This window comes from Colias croceus, chromosome 15, assembly GCF_905220415.1.
Source record: "Colias croceus chromosome 15, ilColCroc2.1".
Taxonomy (NCBI): Eukaryota; Metazoa; Arthropoda; class Insecta; order Lepidoptera; family Pieridae; genus Colias; species Colias croceus.
This window is the reverse complement of record NC_059551.1, coordinates 7,060,519-7,082,518: the sequence shown is the minus strand read 5'-3', so window position 1 is coordinate 7,082,518 and position 22,000 is coordinate 7,060,519. Positions and strand designations below refer to the sequence as shown.

The window sequence follows — 22,000 nt, the reverse complement described above, 5'->3', positions numbered from 1 at the left end:
AAAGTTAGATACATAATATTATGGTATTACCTTAGTTGGTGTCTCTTGTAATTACTCTCTAGGTACTAAAACAATTAAAAACGTTAAGATTATTAAGAAGATATCCCATCTTAGCCATAAGCACTACTACATACGTTCGCGATAGACACATACCAAAATAGACTGTATTTCTTTTCAGTAAGGTTTAAATTTGAAGAGAGAGTGACTTAAGCTAGACGAAGAGAACCTGTATTCCTGTTTAATAACAATCGTCAGGGTTTGTTTCAATTGTTTCAGTATCTACCTAGATGTTTTAGATTTTATATTTATTACACAGAAAAAAATGCTTATCACAGAATGATTATCATTTGCAAAAAGCAAATATACCTACCCACATCCATCCATCTTCACAATGTTAGGTTACCTAGGTATAGGATAGGAAGGATAATATGTTTTAATTATAAAATATTGTTCTTCATATTGTTTGTTTCATAAAAAAGTGGATTCGGTCCAATTTTCCGAAACGGTGAAATGGTTAAAACTAAGCTTTAGTTGAAATTCTAAATATTTTCACATAAACAAGTGTCATCATTATAAAAAAAATCAATCAGTCCTATCGTTAATTTGCAAAGAAAGGTTGTCTAATTTTCCTAAAAAATGTCTTGATTCACTGAGAAGTAATAATCTCTTGATATTACGCTATCAAACAGTTCATTAGCTAGCATAATCCATTTAAATCAATATGTTCACATCAAGAACATTCTAAACAACACAATACAGATACATTTAATTAAACCAGCATACTTTAAAAACTCGAATAACCGCATGGCCAAGTTCTGTAGAAGTAATATTTCAGTTGTGCAAATGAAAAGTTGTTTAAGAAGAAGATGTGCCCGCCTCTTCCCGCCAACCAATGGAAAATGGCGGAAAAGCAACGTCTTCCGAGTAGGCGGAGCTCCGCCTGCGGTCACAGCCATTTGAATAAAATTTTTCCTTTGAAGAAATCTTTATTCGAAAACGTAACGCGTGGGTTTTGCTTCGATACAGCTTTGCGTTTTATTATGTACAGCGATGCGAGCTTTATTCATGATTTGCTTTGTTTCAATGGGATTTATATTTTTGTGTGGTTTGCGAGATGTCTTTATGGCCTCTGACTTCTAATTCTAAATGCTTGGTTATTTATCAGGTCCAAAGTAAATAGGGAGAATAAACAATTGTAATTTCAAAGTGATAATCCTTCTGAAACACATGTTATAGAGCTATTATTCTCTTATTATGTGTTTCACGATTTGTATGTTATTCAATTTTCTATAAAAAAAAACTTTTAAGTAGGTATAGGTAGGTACGCTACTTTACATGTGCTTCAAAAATTTTAACAAATGCTCTCTCACATAATTCAAAGGCTTCAAAACACATTTACCTACATTAGCTCTAAAATTCATGTAGGTACAAAATTTTTTTCAAATCTACATACCTACCCGATTTCAAATACAGAATATTAGCCATCTTTCTACCATTCCTTTGACGTAGTCTGTATTTCACATTTTTTTTTATAATTTTTTCATTTGTCATCCAAGATGTCTCTATTGAACCGTTAGATCGGCCGTTATGCGTATTCAATCCTCCAAGCAAGCATTACTAAAATAAAGAACTAAAACGGTTAGCACACGCAAACATCAGCACGCACGCGGTAACAGGCCCTTGTCAACCATAACGCGGCCACAACGGTTAACCGGGCCGGGTTAGCCGCGGAAAACTACCATTTCATTTACGGTCGCCTCTCGGTTTTCGGGTAGTTGCTAACTAAGCGCGGCTCGCAAGTTACGTAACTATGAGTATGCTCTGCGGTGACGCCCGATGATTGCTATGAGATATCACAGCGATGTGCTTTTGTTCGCTCGACTGTGTAGTGCGGGTTGTTTTTGGTTCATTCTTCAGCGGTCAAATCACATACACTTATATTTATAATGGTCTGTTAATCGATTATAGTGGACGATATGAAAGCTTTTGATTCAATTTGGTTGTTAAATAGCGATTATGTAAACAAAACGTGACCAAACACACAATAAGTAAAAGGACAAATACCCGCAAAACGACTATGTTAAATTACAATTTTAAAATGAACATCCTATTACAAGTTACAAAATTGAAAAGAACAAAAACCAAACTCTCCTCTTTGTACAAAAGGAATAATAATCATTTTTTGTTATAAAAATAATATTTACATACCTGCCTGTATCTGTAGGTAATACCTACTATATAAGAATCATCCAATCGCGCGACCAAATTAACGCGACTCCACTTCAATAATAGTTATATTCCTCCGATTGATTAGATTGCCACCAAACGTCGAACACCTTAGCTTACATCAGCATATTAATTCAGTCAATTAGCGATCGAGGTGAGGCATTAGCACGTCATTACGTCCGACATCGTCCTAATCGCACCCTGACATCGCAAGGAGTGTATTTGACAGCTGTCAAATTGGATCGCATCTAGCTTTATATCTGTATTAAGTGTCTATGGCGCGAAGGTTGGGATCGTGTAGACATGCCTTATATAGAAAAGTAAAAAAATAATAATGACACTCTAATAGTATTCATTAATTTCAAAATTTTTATTGTTTCTAAAATGTGCTTAATGTAATCGATTTTTAACCCTATACCAGAAATATAAACTGAAATAATCATATTATGTCTGTGTATTAATAGTCTATGGTGCGAAAGGCTTGGATTGTGTAGACATACCTTTATAAAAAAGTAAATTTAAAAAAAAACATAATTCAGAATATAAAAATCTGAATTTGAATGTTTCTATTGTTTCTAAATAACATGAAAATTTTCATTACAATAATTTAATACACAAGAAAAATGTGAAATAAAATTACAGTGTTATTTAAAATGTTCAAATTCTTATTTAATTACGGGGTAAGTAAGTTAATATTTACCTTTTTATCTTGGATTAGCTAAACATGTAATACCTAGGTAATTGCTGATTGAAGTTTTGACTACTTGGGTATTTAAACGAACTTTTACGTAGGTACTACTACAATACAGTTAATATTAGTGACACAATTTGTATCTACAAACATACGAAGTACGAACAAAGCCTCACTATTGTCTTGCAACAATTAGGTAAACAAACATCAATAACCGTTACATAAATCAATGACAATAGACGTCATAGCGTGTCATAAGGAGGGTGTGGAGTGAAAGAGGAAATTGTGAGCTCGTAAAACACGGTCTCGTGTACTAGCTACATTAAGTAGGGGTTATTTATTTAGGCGCGGGTCGGTGGCGGACCGAGCCTGGTACCGCGTGCACATCACTCATACGTCAGATGGACTGCCTTTTGATCGGGCTCGATTAACATTGAGAGTCGATTTGTTATGATGTTGAGGTGTTTTTGCGTGGTTTGTATGTGTTAAGTATTGTGTCGTTGAGCATCCTAAAGGAAAGGTAAGACGTCGAAAATATGTATGTAAAAATATTATGTTTTAGTTATTCAGTTCAATTTTTTAGTAATACAATACGTCCCTGTATTTGTGCTGTGTTGCCCATAAAGTTCATTCTTATACTTAATCACTTTTGGTCTTTCATAATATTAATATATAGTTTGGCTTTATCATATAAAAACAATATCAATATTTCATAGAATAGCGTAGAAGTACCTATTAAGTATTACAGACTTGTCTCTTAGTCTTATTACTAATAATATTTTTTAAACAATGCTATCAATTTAAATTTCATCCCAACTAAAATGATGTATGTTAACAACGCAACAACAGAAACCTCATAAGTGCAAACATGTCCTGTTAATAAACTTGGATAGGCCGCAACAAGCGGACTCATGTAAACGTCCATTTTTAACGAGCGGCACACACCGCCCGCAGAAAGTAGCCTACACATGAAATCACGTATGAATGAGGCCTTTTTTCAGTTTTTTTCGCGTGTATCCAGCGGTGTGCCGCTTCAGGCCCCATTAAAGCTTACATGTCACCCGCCCGGCCCTCGCCCCGCCGCCGGTCGGGAAAAATCACAAAATCGGTATTGGCCGCATCCCGCAGCGAGCCAAAGCGCTCTACAATACAGCTTTGACGGACGGTCATTTAATATTAACTGTGGTTTTTCCGCAGATGGAAATGTTTTTTTTATTGCCGACGTTATGCCGTGATGAAGTGGTCGGCCCGTTGTTTGTGACGCGCTCTGACGTGTTGTGGACGAGTTGCTCTTTTGTGCCCTTCACGTTTGAATGAGATTTCATTTCGAGTGCTTATTTCGCTGAACAGATCCCGTTTAAATGATCATAGTCTCGTCATACAAATAAAAAAGCTCGCATTCCGCCCAAGTTGAGAGTTACTAGTCTGAAAAACCAGTTATTTTTTGATAGACAATTTGTCGTCGCATCGATGTTGCAGTAAAAATTTCATTCGACACGCAAAATTGAAAACGAACCGGCAATAAATTTTTGAACTTTCCGAACAAGTGATCAAAATTGAACTACAAAAAGTGGGTTTTCGGCGAAAAGAGAACGACCGCAGATTGAATTTATCGCTTTCACTCACGTCCAAAACAGTTTATGTTCGGAAATAAATTATTCTTTTAATTACTATTTTGTTATTGCTCGATTTTAAAAGGATTTTATATCAAACATTGTTTTCGTTGTTCTTTTGCAGTGAAACTAAATTATTAAGTTTTTTGTTGCACTGTTTATTCCCTAAGCGGCTATGTATGCGCTTACAATAATATATTACAATTGTTTTTCATTGTAACATTAACAGTATAATTAGCAAATGAACTAAATAGATTAACTACATTTCTTGAATTTTCAACTTTAAGAATTAAATATCATTTTGAATTAACCCTTCCAAGTGCTTCAAACTCAAACATTTGTGGCTAAGAGCATTGAATAAATAAATTATTATTTTAATTTCTAGATACATAGATACCTAGCTGTGATTTGTGAATCCTCAAATGTGTTTTTATTACGAGAATTATCATTATTATTGGAGAATGATAATTCCTTTGTATAATAATTATGAATATGTATGATAACTCTGATATAATAATTATTTGCGTAGTTTTCGTAACATTTGGCGGGTCACGAGTGGCTGAGTTGGTTAGGCATCCGCCCCGGAATGGCGCGAAGGATGCGGGTTCGAGTCCCGCCTCGTGATCGAATTTTTTCTATTCTTTATAAATTTAAATTTATATTTGGCAACCAATTCCAATAACACGAAAGCTTTGTTTTTAAAGCCAACATACAAGCGTAGAACAACTGTAAATATATTCTCGAATTTATATTGTATAACAGTGAAGAAAATGTTTCCATCAATAATAAATGTTAATATTTTGTTTCAGGTAAATCCTTCACACTCACGATAACGATATCAACGACGCCGCCTCAAGTTACCACCTACAACAAAGCAATTAAAGTCACCGTCGACGGTCCACGGGAACCTCGTTCAAAAACCAGTTAGTATTTATATGTAGTAATATATTATCTGTGATATTATACTATGGTAACATTTTAAACAAGAGCTGGCTGATTTTTCGTTAGAAAAAAAAACACAATAAAAATTATGTAAGATTTCAAATTAAGAACGTGTGTCTGACGGTCGTAGTCTTGTTGTTAGAGGAAATTGAATTCTAAACCATGTCCGTGAACTTAGCAGAGCATTTTTAGCAGATCAAAAAAATAATGTGAGTTCTTATCGCGTGCAGTTGAGTTCTATAGTTCCTGATACTTTTTAGAAATAGTTCTGGCGTTTTTACCTGAAAAAACGACATTTGAAAAAATGATCTGCCAACTTCCCGTAGCAGAGCATTTTTAGCAAATCAAAAAAATAATGTGAGTTCTTATCGCGTGCAGTTGAGTTCTAGAGTTCCTGATACTTTTTAGAAATAGTTCTGGCGTTTTTACCTGAAAAAACGACATTTGAAAAAATAACTTAGCAGAGCATTTTTAGCAGATCAAAAAAATAATGTGAGTTCTTATCGCGTGCAGTTGAGTTCTAGAGTTCTTGATACTTTTTAGAAATAGTTCTGGCGTTTTTACCTGAAAAAAACGACATTTGAAAAAATAACTTAGCAGAGCATTTTTAGCGGATCAAAAAAATAATGTGAGTTCTTATCGCGTGCAGTTGAGTTCTAGAGTTCTTGATACTTTTTAGAAATAGTTCTGGCGTTTTTACCTGAAAAAAACGACATTTGAAAAAATAACTTAGCAGAGCATTTTTAGCGGATCAAAAAAATAATGTGAGTTCTTATCGCGTGCAGTTGAGTTCTAGAGTTCCTGATACTTTTTAGAAATAGTTCTGGCGTTTTTACCTGAAAAAACGACATTGAAAAAAATGATCTGCCAACTTCCCGTAGCAGAGCATTTTTAGCAGATCAAAAAAATAATGTGAGTTCTTATCGCGTGCAGTTGAGTTCTAGAGTTCCTGATACTTTTTAGAAATAGTTCTGGCATTTTTACCTGAAAAAACGACATTTGAAAAAATGATCTGCCAACTTCCCGTACTAGATAATTTTTAGCGGATCAAAAAAATAATGTGAGTTCTTATCGCGTGCAGTTGAGTTCTAGAGTTCCTGATACTTTTTTGAAATAGTTCTGGTGTTTTTACCTGAAAAAACGACATTTGAAAAAATGATCTGCCAACTTCCCGTAGCAGATCATTTTTAGCAGATCAAAAAAATAATGTGAGTTCTTATCGCGTGCAGTTGAGTTCTAGAGTTCCTGATACTTTTTAGAAATAGTTCTGGCGTTTTTACCTGAAAAAACGACATTTGAAAAAATAACTTAGCAGAGCATTTTTAGCGGATCAAAAAAATAATGTGAGTTCTTATCGCGTGCAGTTGAGTTCTAGAGTTCCTGATACTTTTTAGAAATAGTTCTGGCGTTTTTACCTGAAAAAACGACATTGAAAAAAATGATCTGCCAACTTCCCGTAGCAGAGCATTTTTAGCAGATCAAAAAAATAATGTGAGTTCTTATCGCGTGCAGTTGAGTTCTAGAGTTCCTGATACTTTTTAGAAATAGTTCTGGCATTTTTACCTGAAAAAACGACATTTGAAAAAATGATCTGCCAACTTCCCGTACTAGATAATTTTTAGCGGATCAAAAAAATAATGTGAGTTCTTATCGCGTGCAGTTGAGTTCTAGAGTTCCTGATACTTTTTTGAAATAGTTCTGGTGTTTTTACCTGAAAAAACGACATTTGAAAAAATGATCTGCCAACTTCCCGTAGCAGATCATTTTTAGCAGATCAAAAAAATAATGTGAGTACTTATCGCGTGCAGTTGAGTTCTTTACCCGATTGTTTCAATAAGTGCTATAATAAAAAAAAATAACAACGTGTTTTATTACAGAAATCATTTACTTTTTACATTTCCTAATACGATATTGGAATTATATACAATTCCGAGGAAGACTATACATTTCCTAGGATATCTATGCATTAAATAGTTAATTAAACAACATTTAATACATTTCCTAAATGGTATCAGAATTGTACACATTTCCTAGGATTTGTATACAATTCCTTGATTTCATACATTTGCGATAACATAGTATATATGTTAACGGAAATGTATGTAATCCGTCATTCTATAAAATTCCTAGGAAATGAATGTAATTTCTAAAACCGCACGGAAATGTGTGAAAATCATTTTTTCAAATGTCGTTTTTTCAGGTAAAAACGCCAGAACTATTTCTAAAAAGTATCAGGAACTCTAGAACTCAACTGCACGCGATAAGAACTCACATTATTTTTTTGATCTGCTAAAAATGCTCTGCTAAGTTATTTTTTCAAATGTCGTTTTTTCAGGTAAAAACGCCAGAACTATATCTAAAAAGTATCAGGAACTCTAGAACTCAACTGCACGTGATAAGAACTCCCATTATTTTTTTGATCCGCTAAAAATGCTCTGCTAAGTTATTTTTTCAAATGTCGTTTTTTCAGGTAAAAACGCCAGAACTATTTCTAAAAAGTATCAGGAACTCTAGAACTCAACTGCACGCAATAAGAACTCACATTATTTTTTTGATCTGCTAAAAATGATCTGCTACGGGAAGTTGGCAGATCATTTTTTCAAATGTCGTTTTTTCAGGTAAAAACGCCAGAACTATTTCTAAAAAGTATCAGGAACTCTAGAACTCAACTGCACGCGATAAGAACTCACATTATTTTTTTGATCCGCTAAAAATGCTCTGCTAAGTTATTTTTTCAAATGTCGTTTTTTCAGGTAAAAACGCCAGAACTATTTCTAAAAAGTATCAGGAACTCTAGAACTCAACTGCACGCGATAAGAACTCACATTATTTTTTTGATCCGCTAAAAATTATCTAGTACGGGAAGTTGGCAGATCATTTTTTCAAATGTCGTTTTTTCAGGTAAAAATGCCAGAACTATTTCTAAAAAGTATCAGGAACTCTAGAACTCAACTGCACGCGATAAGAACTCACATTATTTTTTTGATCCGCTAAAAATGCTCTGCTAAGTTATTTTTTCAAATGTCGTTTTTTCAGGTAAAAACGCCAGAACTATTTCTAAAAAGTATCAGGAACTCTAGAACTCAACTGCACGCGATAAGAACTCACATTATTTTTTTGATCTGCTAAAAATGCTCTGCTAAGTTATTTTTTCAAATGTCGTTTTTTCAGGTAAAAACGCCAGAACTATTTCTAAAAAGTATCAGGAACTCTAGAACTCAACTGCACGCGATAAGAACTCACATTATTTTTTTGATCTGCTAAAAATGCTCTGCTACGGGAAGTTGGCAGATCATTTTTTCAAATGTCGTTTTTTCAGGTAAAAACGCCAGAACTATTTCTAAAAAGTATCAGGAACTATAGAACTCAACTGCACGCGATAAGAACTCACATTATTTTTTTGATCCGCTAAAAATGCTCTGCTAAGTTATTTTTTCAAATGTCGTTTTTTCAGGTAAAAACGCCAGAACTATTTCTAAAAAGTATCAGGAACTCTAGAACTCAACTGCACGCGATAAGAACTCACATTATTTTTTTGATCTGCTAAAAATGCTCTGCTAAGTTATTTTTTCAAATGTCGTTTTTTCAGGTAAAAACGCCAGAACTATTTCTAAAAAGTATCAGGAACTCTAGAACTCAACTGCACGCGATAAGAACTCACATTATTTTTTTGATTTGCTAAAAATGCTCTGCTACGGGAAGTTGGCAGATCATTTTTTCAAATGTCGTTTTTTCAGGTAAAAACGCCAGAACTATTTCTAAAAAGTATCAGGAACTATAGAACTCAACTGCACGCGATAAGAACTCACATTATTTTTTTGATCTGCTAAAAATGCTCTGCTAAGTTCACGGACATTTCTAAACCGTATAGTTCAAAGTGATAATTGATAGACGTTTTATAACTATAACTTTTAATTTTTAAATTAAGTAAGTCAGGGCTATTTTATTTTTTTCTGAACTTCACATTTTTATGGCGCTCATTGTTTTTGTTTAACGTCGAAGCATAATATCGATTTAAATATGTAAGTAGGTAATGTTTTATGACGAACATCGTTTTGTTTTAAGAATGAAATACTTTTGGCAAACTAAAATATTTCAACTATCTTTTTTTATCAATAATATACCTAATAAAGCTGTAATAGTAATATGGACCATAATAATACCTACTTTTAATGCAAAACTTTATCAAAAGCTCCTAAAATATTTTTAACTTTTTACAGTTGCTAGAAAACTTAGATTCCACAACAATAAAATATTACCATACAAATCTAGCTAAATAAAACATTCTTGTATAATTTCAACATGTTAATTAAAATCAGAAATCTCATGATATTAATTTTCAAAGCATTTCAAAATTCAAAATATAGAAAACCGCAAAACATTCTGAAACAAGCGCCCTAATGAAGGCAATTTATTAATAATTTCTGAAGAACCAACCCAAACTCGCAGCATTAACTAATTACCTATGATATTTTTGGTTTTCATTTTACATCTAGCCTCTTGTAAGCTTGCGCAAGATAAAAAATAAAAACATAAACAATAAAAGTAATTATAGGTAATAACATGTTCGAAATCGGATCAGTAGATATTACTTATAACTTGTAAAAAATAAATAAAGATGCATTAAATTAAACATATCCATACAAAGTCAGGTCGTCAAATTGTACCTACATCAAAACCAAATAGTGCAATTTTTAATTATCGTTTCCAAAGCTACTCTAGGTGGAGGCTACGCCGAACGATGATCAAAAATGTCTTATTACGGCCCTTTTCTACAATCACTTCCACATACAAATTAAACTAGAACTTCATACAATTTAATGTTAAATTGACTACACTCCACTAACTCCAGTGTATTTAATTCATTACTGAAGCAATTCAACCAGTACCTAGCGAGCGGGATGACGGGTACAAATGACCGTGCGTTACCCCAAATCACACCTAACGCTCTATCAATCGAAAGAAATTAAAATAATTGCGATGGAGGCGGGTGCGTAGTACATAAGTGAACTCTTTGTATCAACCCGTTATTGGTTTCATTCAAAACGATATTGAGATGAGTTCCCATTCAGTGGTGGTCCTTATTGCACATTTTTTAATGACGGGTTAATGAATTGATGATTATTTTTTATGAGGGTTTACATTATTTATTTACTTACTTACTTATTTTGTGTTTTAATTTACACTTATGATGATTTTACGAATGTCTTCACTTGGTACTTAATTAAGCTCAAGGTGTAGGCATTTTTTCGTATTTTAGCACACATTGTTTACATTTATTGCTATTGGTTAAACAATCACAACTAATAGATTGCGTGTTGTTTTAATTGTACTTAGTTATTATTTGTAAAAAAAAATAACAATCTCAATGAATCTCAAAGAACGCCATGCCATTATCTTTCTGATATCGACGATACTTACTAAAACTACTAAAAGCATACCATCCTTTCTAAGCATACGACGTAAAACTTTAAAGCACGGCTAACTAAATCCTAACATACACAAGTCTTCATTCTCAGACTATCCGGCATCTCACGGCTCAGTTGAACTATGCCAATGAAAAATGCGAGGATCTCGTGTGTACCTAGACGAATGTGAGGGTAAAGGCTGCCGTAATGAATCGGCTGTTTAATTAATTAGTCAAGAAAGGGCCGTGGAGGGAACCTGCGCGTGTGTGCATGCCATGCATATTGATTTATTATGCCTCCAGCCTCTTCGAAGGCGATAAATTATTTAATTCTAAGTTCCGACGCATGTATATTGTGTAGGATTGTGTGCGGGTTTATTAATGACGCGAACGATTTGTGCATGTTTCGCTTGTGAAAATTGTCTAAAATTGATACATAGAGTTTCCATTTTATGTTTCATGCCATTTATAAATGAAATATGTAAGTGAAATCACAAGTAACAATTATTTTTAATTAAAACTACGTACTCGATAATCTAATAAAACACAAATCTCAATGCACAATGAGGAAGCTAAACAAAATAACGAAGCAAACGAAAACACATTAAAATTGCAAGTAATAACGCTGCAAGCAGTAATTAGCTACAGTATGAAGACAAACTGGCACATCCCGGTATTGTTACGATCCTATTTTTATTCCCGGGTGGGTGGTTCGGTTTACAACTTCACAACGCAGTAGCCGCCTACAATTTAATAATCCCAGTCTATAAACAATGTTTTCTTGGCTATTTCGGATGCAGACCACCCGCACTTTATGTATTAGCTACCGTTGCGCAGTAATGTCCAACTATTGTTTACTTCACATGTAAACATGTGTTATGACTGTATGGATATCCTTTAAGTATTTCTGTCTCTATGTGAAGGGTGCACTGGCGCTAGGATGCGATATTAAGATTTACGAGGGAAGCTGGTTCAATGATTGATAGTTTAAATTATAATGAAGATAAATAAAATAATATAATAGAATCCTGAATAGGATTAGTAGGAGCCTTCCCAATGCCATTGTTAAGAACTGAAAACAATTTAACTTTCAGTTATTGAATTATTGGTATAGGAATAAATTAATATATTGTAAATTGTGCATTGCATTATTTGTTTAATGGATATTATATTTTAATCTTAAGGTTGTATATTTTTATCTACAAATTTTATAAACATCCAAAGGGTATCCAATAACGTTGAAAGCGTACTTCTAAGATAATGTTCACAATACTTTCCTATCATTTTAAAATTAAATGAAACTATTTTGGTCCCACTAGTATTCCAAATTACTCATAACGCTTACGATAACGAATCAAGGACATCAAAGCCAAACTACACCGTCCGAAGGATTTAAACAGCAAGCCGTGGCTAACTAGTTGAAATACTTGGCATAATAAATCTAACTAGACCGGACGCCACCCCAGTGTAATCCTTTAATCAGGTCCACGGTTCTGCACCCTATTTTTCCCTCCCATTTGTAACATGCCCCGCACCCGCTCGACCCCTTCGAACGGTGCAAATGACAGTTTCTAATTCCAACTTGCCATGAAAGTGTGTAATTGTTGCGATGTTGATTTATACACAAACCTTTGTAGGGTGTGTGTGTCGCGACCGTCTCCACTTGTGTGTGTGTGCGTCGATTGATAGGGCATGGGCATTAAATTACGATTTAATGTAAAAGTACGCGCATGGGATAGAGTATAGACGATTTAATAGATGTTTTGTATATGTTTTTTATCTTAATATTACCCTACGCTTGTGATTCGGTGATTTTGCTTGTGATTAAAACGTAAAGTACCTACCTTATTTTAATACCTACTCAATAACTTATTATCATTGATACCTCTACAGTGTACATCTCAATAATAACAGTGGTTGCATCGTAGCTTTCATTGATACCTAATCTTTTTATAAAGTGCTTTTATTCAAAAAAATTTGTGAACAAAATAATTCATTACTTACTTCTACTACTACTGTGTCTACTGTTAGCTTTCAATATAAATGGTGTCAAGATCCTGGTCAATATTGAACTGAAATGAACTGCGTCTTTTTAGTTTGTAGCTAATAAAACTGAAATCATCAAAAAATCTTTAAAATTCTACTCTAAGTTTTATTAACACCAAACTAAATATACATAATCGCATAGATATGTAAAGAGTAACGTTAATAGAAAGAAATCATCTAAAAATCAGAAAAAGAGCAAACATAAGTCGTATAAGTACCAACATAATACCTACAACACCGCTCAATTAAGTTCCATGAACACGAAATATATAGATCATCAATAAACACGTGCAGTACAAATGCCTACGGTGTCTCGAATCTATTGAGTGATCGTCAGAGGGCAGACAATATAGGCATGTACCTTGAATAATTTGCCGGATGAACGGCGGCCGACACCTGCCTGTTACCGGCGTGTCTCAGATAGGATCGCTTGATCGTTGCGAATTTTTGGGATTTGAGGAAATAGGGCCTGGAAAATACTGTCAAGGGATAAATTGTTAGAAAGTCATTTAGGTTTTTAGTTATGCTTTTATGACTAATTTATATTTGGACAATTGTAATTAAAATACAACAAACTGTTTCTAGATGCTTGTTTTACGATGAGCCCATAATTTGTCTGTTTTGGAAAATCTATCCATATAAATTGTTACGTTTTTCTTTTCACTATTTATACTTTATTGGAAAATAAATGCACATCAGTAAGATTAAATATTCATAGCTGGCCAATTCTTAAATCTGTCTAAGGTGACTGTAGCTAAAAGATAGGCACACCAGTTTTCCTCCGTCGGCCCCACTCTTTACGCAATCATGTAGGTATTCGTGTGAAAAACTATTTCCATATGAATGTAGGTATTTCTAAGTATGTTGATTTTGAAGTAAATCTAAAAGTTTAACTTATAATCTCCAACTATTTACAAACCATAGGTACCTATGTCATAAAAATAGTTTTAGTAATTAAACTGTTAACATAAAACACACAAATAGTTAAACTTTAAGACTAAATTATTATATGTATATACTTTTTATAGCTATTAACTACCAGATCCAATAGCACTTAGATTATTCAATAGAATATTAATAGAATTGATTGAAACAATGCTAACATCGCGTCCCACACCCTCTTATTTGCGAGCTTTCGATAATTCACAGACATGCCAACACCTGTGACATACCAGACCATAAATTAGGGCATCTAGGCATTTAATTGATATGTAGTATTATTGTTTATAAATCATCTATTCTTACAATTAATACTCGATACAGAATAAGTGATAGACATTGAAAAACAAGTAATTATGCAATCGGCTACGATAAACATAATATTTAAACGATCGTTTAAATATTTAAATTAATAATTTAGCTATGCACTTGAGGCTTGAAGGCTAGGTATAGTAATGAAAAAGTCGATTTTCTCCGTGAAAAAAAGACATGGCTTATTCATAAGCACTTGTTTACAATGTGCAATTTCATACTCAGTAGATTCCTACGATAAATGCGATCATCCTAAACTGTAAAACTATTAGAAACTTAATTTTATAAATAAGTAATTTTACTTCTATATTTATAACAGGAATTGAACAAAGCGTTCGAAAATATAGGGTATGGAAAGTTATAACCGCAGCTATTTGCGAGCTTTTAATCAATAATGCTTTTAATATCATCGTTTAATTATAATTCCGGCCAAAACAACTCAATATTAATAGATGTGCAGCTCCATTTTGTTGGTCCGATGATGCACATCCGAATTGCGTTACAATCCAATCGCACACCCTAATCACAGGCCAGACGTATCAATGACTTTACGCGAAATGTGCATTTTATTGATGCATTCTAAAATATATATATAGAAATATTTATTTACTTCTGCAATGTTAATGGGTACATAAAGGGCATGATATTATGTTTTAGGTCTTTGCAAAGCTTTTGGTAGGTATATAATTTAAAAATTGATATTTTTTTCGATGTTTTAACCATTGAAAGAATTTTCAAATTTTTCAAACTATCATAACTATTTATTATTTTATGCACTTGCTTTAGATTAAGCTCTTTATTAATAAAAATACTTCGTGCTTGGCAATTTTTGAATTTGAATTAAGTGTGCAAAAAATTGACCGAATGCGGGTACATAGAAAAACGATTCAGACGCAACGAGACGTGTATTTCATCTTTACCTATAGTGTGGTAGGTACTCTCTTGTTCGAATTTTCTTAACACAATATCCAATACCTGTATTAAACTTATATAAAAAAGCAAATACTATCAGCCTAGAGCAGCATAATCGTACTGATATAGTGTTGTCCCTCCTAGGGCAGCAGCAGCAGTTCCACTTCGCGTTCGGCCAGCGACCCTTCCCGTTTCCACCGGACCCGCTTGGAGGATTCCGGATGCCGCCTATCACTACGTGTCAGAGTAAGTGAATAATATTAAGGATTCTTGAAGAAATAGTTTTGGAGTAGACTAAGGATTTTATACAAGTCTTTGGCTGTATTGTTGGCACAATAAATAGGTAGACTACTGACTAGTGTAGGATTGAGAACTGGTTTAAATACAGTGAAACTTTTAATACGTTTAGTTACTTACGTAACTATAAGGAGAAGTAAATTGGACAGGAGGAAAATAGAATAGTCTTAACTGATTCGTATTGAAATTGGATACATAAGTTCTCTACTTTTGTTATTCTGAATTCTATTTGTATATCATTATTATTATGAAAAAAATTACAACAATTTAACATCACATAGAGTTCAACCACTAATATGACAAAAACAGAGGGATTGATTATTTTCATTTTGTAAGATAAATAATCTCTAACCCGGTTACAATATTCTGCACAGCACAACAGTTCAGTATTTACAAACGCACTGACTACAATTAATAGTTGCAAACTGTATAAACGCACGATACCGCGGCGATATGCTAAACTACGTCCACTAAAGCGTGGATTCAATCAGCCGTCCAAAAAATCGAATTGAAAGCGAACCCAATCGAACAAGCATGCTTCCAGCCCGCTAAAATCCACGTTTGGCCCAAAACAACTCGTGTGCCGCAAAAAAAGTCACAAATCGGCGCGCGTATCGTATAAAAACCGACTCAGCCGATCGCCGGCCAAAAACGGAACCGTGATACCGAAAAATAAAAGGCCGTAATACTCCGAAAAAAATAAAGTGGACGTATCGTGCGGGCTGCGTGGCGTTCTGTCCACTCTCGATATCTTTATAAGTGCAACTTGCACGCGTATCATTTTCGACCGTATTGTCGGGGGCTTTAACCCCTTACCGCATACAGAGCCATATATGGACGACGAAGTTTATGAATTTTTTATAGGCTAACTATAAACAATATCTAAAAAAACTACCTTACATCTTAAACAGCATTTCATCGAGAATTGGAATGTAATTAATTTATACAGTGTAAATATTATCCATCAGATATATTATAGATTTAGTCTAGCGCGTGCGACGGTTTGGGTGCGCGGAAAAAACCGTGATTTTCAAATTAAGATTTCAATATCAAAAAGGTGAGTAAAGCCATGAAAAAAAATATTTCTTCATTCTTTAGTCTTTCTAAAATAAGGTAAAACATTTGGTTAGGTTGTTTTTTTGCTTTAATCATGTTTTTTTGTACTTTTCCAAATCTGTCATATTTGGCTTCGTATGCATTCCGTCCAAAATATATTATGTCATATGTGGCTGGGTATGCATTCAAGCACAGCATTCAAGGATACTTTCACTGATTGTTCCAGTATCAATCCTAGACACTTTTATCTCACTATGCTAAGCATGTAAATATTATATCATCATCAATAAATACAGACTCATGCTATATGCCACTGTATGATTTTTAATTAGCCGTTTCAGAGCAAATGCGAAAGTCAGGGAAAGCTCTTATTACCAAAAGACGTGGTCGTCTCTCAAAAACTTAGAAACATCGGCATCTCTGGAGTCTCCTCAGTATTTCTGACTCGCCAATTACCGCAAAAAAGCTACGAAAAACTCCTGCAGGACATCTAGATTTTCACTTTGATTCTGTACGGTCTGATGGGATTAGTCATTACCGAATTTGGAAGAAGAACGCCCGTCAGCTATGCCTATATTGTTCCAATTTCGTTCCTTCACGTTATGTGAAAAATATAACGTGTTTTTATGTTATAATGACAAACGTAATTGTTTTAAGCAATTTCACGAAGTATAAGTTGGCTGTGATTCTGGGTGTTATTTAGGTATCCATATAAAGTACTAACATTTCGCCCGCGGCCTCGCCCGCGTTTTCAAAGAAAACCCCGCATAGTTCCCGTTCCCGTGGGATTTTCGGGATAAAACCTATCCTATGTGTTAGTCCAAGTTACCCTCTATATTATGTGTGCTAAATTTCATAGAAGTCGGTTCAGTAGTATTTGCGTGAAACAGTAACAAACAAACACATACACATACATCCACCCTCACAAACTTTCGAATTTATAATATAAGTAGGATAGGATTTATGTAAAGTATATGTAGCATATCAGTTGACTAAGCATTCAGGATACAAGCTTAAGTTTAGTTTGGGGCTTAGCAACCGTGTGTGTGAAATTAATCCGGAATATGTTTTTATTTTATTAATTAGTTACTTTTTTCTAATTGCATACGAAGCCATATATGACAGAAAAAATACAACAAACACTGCATACGAGTCCATATATGGCGCCGTTATATATTTTCTATAATATAAGTAAATAATTTTTTTTCTCAATTTGATCTCATAATGTAAGGTCTAATAAACACTTTTTTGCAAAAAAATAATTTTTATTTCATCTCCTTAATAATTCATGCAATAAGGGGTTAACATCACGCTGCATTCTTGCAGGACAATCGTTTGTGTGCTTAGACTTGTTGTTTGATTGGAATATCTGTTAAATTAAAGAAGAGCTGATATAGGCTTTCATTCTTGCGATGGCTGCAGTTTTTAAATTGCATTTTAGCTATATTATTGGAGTTCTACACAAATACAAAACTATTTATAAAAATTGTGACCGTTTTATGTCAAATAGCAGGAATAGTCAATGCTAACTAAAATAACGGTTACTTAAATCGACAGCATTGTGAACGGCCAGTTGCTGCAATCAATGATATTCCCAATACTTGTAAAATAATCCTTCCCTGGAGTTTCCCTTGAATTTGCAATCAAATTTTCTGTATCTTCTTTTTCTAATACCAGTATTATTTACAAACATTACTTCTGCGTCTTCTTATACCACTTTTAATCCACAGATATGAGCCAATTCGGGTTAAGTTCAAGCAACTCCCACTGGGGCTACGGCGGCGCGGGCGCGTACCCCGCGTACTTGCCATCTTGCGCTGCGCCAGCCGCGACACAGTTCAACCCGCCAGCTCTGGGCTTTGCGGGCACTGTGCCTGATCAAACAGCGACACAGGACTTTACTAATAATACGGGTAAGTGTTGTTTTAGTTCGAAGAAGAATTAAAAAGATTGTGATGAACATAGAAAACTGATAAGATCAATTTTTATAAATAAGATTAAATCAACAGATTTATTGCTTGCCGAGTTACCTTCGTAATTCTATTGAAAAGTATTTTCAATATGATAAAAGTTTAATAACTACTCTCCATAACTTAAATTCTTTTTATAACATTAATTGTAGTAAATGAAAAAATAGTTATTTTATTCTCCAACATCTGAATTAGAAAACACAAATGTTTAAAAACAGGAACGGTTACCGCACCTTATGACCAGAAATATGGCTTAAAATATTTATTACAACGGAAGTAACGATCGATAGGAGGCCATAATTCATAAACCAGTTTGGTGAAATTAAATATACCAACACAGTTTATGGCTGACATCCTCCTTGGGAGATTACAGACTATAAAATGTACAGGTATGGTGGTCATGGCCACCGTTGACCGGAGATATAGAAGACGATCAAGAAATTGTTAGATCCATGAATTTTCGATGAAATAAAATTAGCTTTCGGGTTGAATCGATGTAAATAATTTCCAAAACTAAAATTGGTGTAAAAATAATTATAGTCAATAGTTTTAAGATTTTTATGAGTCATGTGGTTTTACTTTTGTCTTAGGTACCTAATCTAAGGGTACCCAAATTATTTCTCTGATTGAGTCAACGATTGTACATTACTTTATGTCATGTAACAAAAAATTCTAAGTAATTCTGTTTCCCGTAAAACATTAATATTGTCACCATACACGTATTTTTCTACTAGTCATAAATTACAAGTAGATAGATATTACAATATTTTCGAGAAAATAATCTCTCGCTTTCAATTACTATGGACGGTGGCCCTTACAGTCCATCCAACATTATACGAGCTCTCATTATAATTTACAGCATCCCCGACGTGTCCAATACACCCGATTAATTTATTGCCCTACTGTGTTACACGAAAAATGTATTACAAAACAATGACATGACATTTTGTACATATTTCCCTACAAATCATTTGTATAAGTATACCTTTTAAAATATAAAATTTCATTAACATAATTCTTATTATTGAATTTTTTTACGCAGTTCTTCCGGATACAACAGGCGTGGATCTCGACCAGCAACTATCAGGGCTAGTAAATTCATCCCCTTCACACCACGGAAGTCTCCTACCACGATACAACAACAACACCGATTACAGCCTCTCAACCGGCCCCCGCTCGTTAAGCGACAACAGCTCCCAACCCGAATCACCCATACAGGACGACTTACTAACTTCCAACACGACAAACATCGGGCATAACACGAATAGCACCAACTTTTCCCTAATGGGCTCGCAAAACTCCACCTACGGAAGCACTAACTGCAACAATTCCCTATACCCGGTGCTTCCCGCGAGTCTTCTCTATAGTCAATTGTATACAGCCGCGAACCAAACGCACAACTTTCACCCATTACACTCGAACACAATACACTCGACGCAGAACCATCACAATGAGTTACAGACTATGATGGATCAAATATCGTCGACGACGAATAACCACAGACAACATAGCCACGGACAAGGAGATTTATTACTGGGAGGAGGGAATTCTTGTGCTGCGGCCGCCGCTAGAGGAGAAGATGGCAGAGTTAACAATTTAGGCCAACGGGGGAATCCACAACCCGATAGCAACACTGTTTGGCGACCTTATTAAAGTTAAGTAAATAAAGTGTACTTTAAATGTCGTTACTATAATGTTTAGCGAAACTCAGCGAACGGTACTGAAGTGTGTTAGGTATTTTCAACGAAGTATGTATTATATTCCAAAGGTTATACCGCTCCCGTCCTATAATTATACGATTTAATTCGCACTGAACGGAATTTTTCCAAATCGAAAATGTTATCGTATTTATTTAATTTGTTTTTGTATAAATTGTAATTTTAAATTCGATTTCCACGAACGAATCATTCGGCTAGAAAATACCGCGACACCGATTTAGAATATTGTAAATAAAAATTGTGAATAAATTGTTGTAAATGCGACTTGTAAAGTGCAATAGTTGTGCAATTAAAGTTGAGTAGGTGTATACAATTCAATTAGGTTTAAGGTAAAATTTGTTGATTATATGAAAATCTGTCCATTGTAGATATTCATAGATACCTCATGATTATAAACTGATATAAGTAAACTTTATTTGACTAGATATTTTCTTATTATTTTTAAACTTATTTTGTTTGTGTTAAACTAAATAGATGTTATATTATCCTCGTAATTATTATTCTTTATAATTAATATACCTAAAAATGGTTTTATTTAATTAAGTATTCATTGTGAATGTCTTATACGAAATAAAATATTGATATATTAAAATGTTAATAAGTAACTTTTGACAAAAGTTAATTTCAATACAGTTTCATACATTTTATTTATAGTAAGAATTGGATTTTTATATTAAATAAATAAATAAATAAAACCTTTATTTGTCTCTCTCACAAGGGTTAAAAATGACAATTAATGAAAAATACACATAATATATTAGGCAACCTTATGAGAGTTATTTTGCTTATCCTCCTATTGCGAATGTTTATAACGAATTCATTGTAATAAAATTGTGATAACTACAATGTTCTCCATGTCTACGTCCTAATTTTTTACGTTCCTTAGATTTTGCAAATATGTATTTCAAAAAGTGGTTGTGAAACCTGTATAATATTTAGGTGAACATTTTGAAGTTTTTTTTGTGTTTATCTAAAAAATGTGTCGATTTTGTGCAATACCATTTTATGATTATATAGATTTATTGTCGGTTCCTGGTCCTTTATGTTGCGTAGCAAATAATTTTAGACTTGCTTCTTGTTACTTTTGACGACAGGTAGCGAAATTGATTTTTATTAATAAATCTCGAATAACATTATTGATTTTTATTTAAACCACCATTAAAATATTATACCTATTTTTGCAATTTCAGATACGAGCAACTAGCGAGCAACAATATAATTTAACTACCTACATATCCTTCAGACACTAAATTGTTTATTAAGACAATGAAATATAACTATTATAATCATCATTAAATAGAGATCATAAGCTCACATTGAAGCCTACCATTTTTTTATGTCAAAAAGTTTTAAAAATTAAAAGAATTCTCCCCATAAACCCATCTATAAGGAAAAGAATATTCATACATTGACTTAGTTCCAAAATCCAAACTGACATTGAAGAAAATCAAAACATGAATAGATCATTAACTTCTACCCAAAATATACAAACAGCTGAATCAAAACAACACATCTAACACACGGCGATCGAAAACATTCCCAAACCGCACGCACGCTATCAACATCGAGATTACTCCTTCAAAATATCCTGTTAATTATGAATATTGATATGCATTGTGCCTCGATAAATGGCCGCGCCCATATACCACAGCTCCAATACATATCAACTAATGAGCTCATTACTGCATCGCGGGCATCAGGCGTAACATTTGCATATCACCTGTCCCATACATAATATATATAATATCGGGTCGGGGTTGAATTGATATTTTGTCGGGCAAACGAAATCCTGAAATAAATATCCCACCCTCATTAATTTGCGCCAATGCGATACGACGGATAGACGCCTACTGGCTGCATACTTTGCGCTA

The 22,000-nt window shown here is 33.8% G+C and overlaps 1 protein-coding gene across 2 annotated transcripts in view; it reads left to right on the top strand.

Annotated features, from left to right (window-relative positions):
• LOC123698059 (runt-related transcription factor 3) overlaps positions 1–21,262 on the top strand; it is a 29,145-nt gene extending 7,883 nt beyond the window's left edge. Inside the window, exons 2-5 of one of the 2 annotated variants that reach the window (XM_045644653.1) lie at positions 5,340–5,453; positions 15,233–15,334; positions 18,172–18,354; positions 19,454–21,262. In XM_045644653.1, the coding sequence (XP_045500609.1) occupies positions 5,340–5,453; positions 15,233–15,334; positions 18,172–18,354; positions 19,454–20,064 (1,010 nt within the window). In that variant the 3' untranslated portion in view covers positions 20,065–21,262. Of the gene's footprint in view, positions 1–5,339; positions 5,454–15,217; positions 15,335–18,171; positions 18,355–19,453 lie in introns of both variants that reach the window. The other variant, XM_045644652.1, reaches the window with a different exon arrangement.
• Positions 21,263–22,000: the final 738 nt, after the last annotated feature.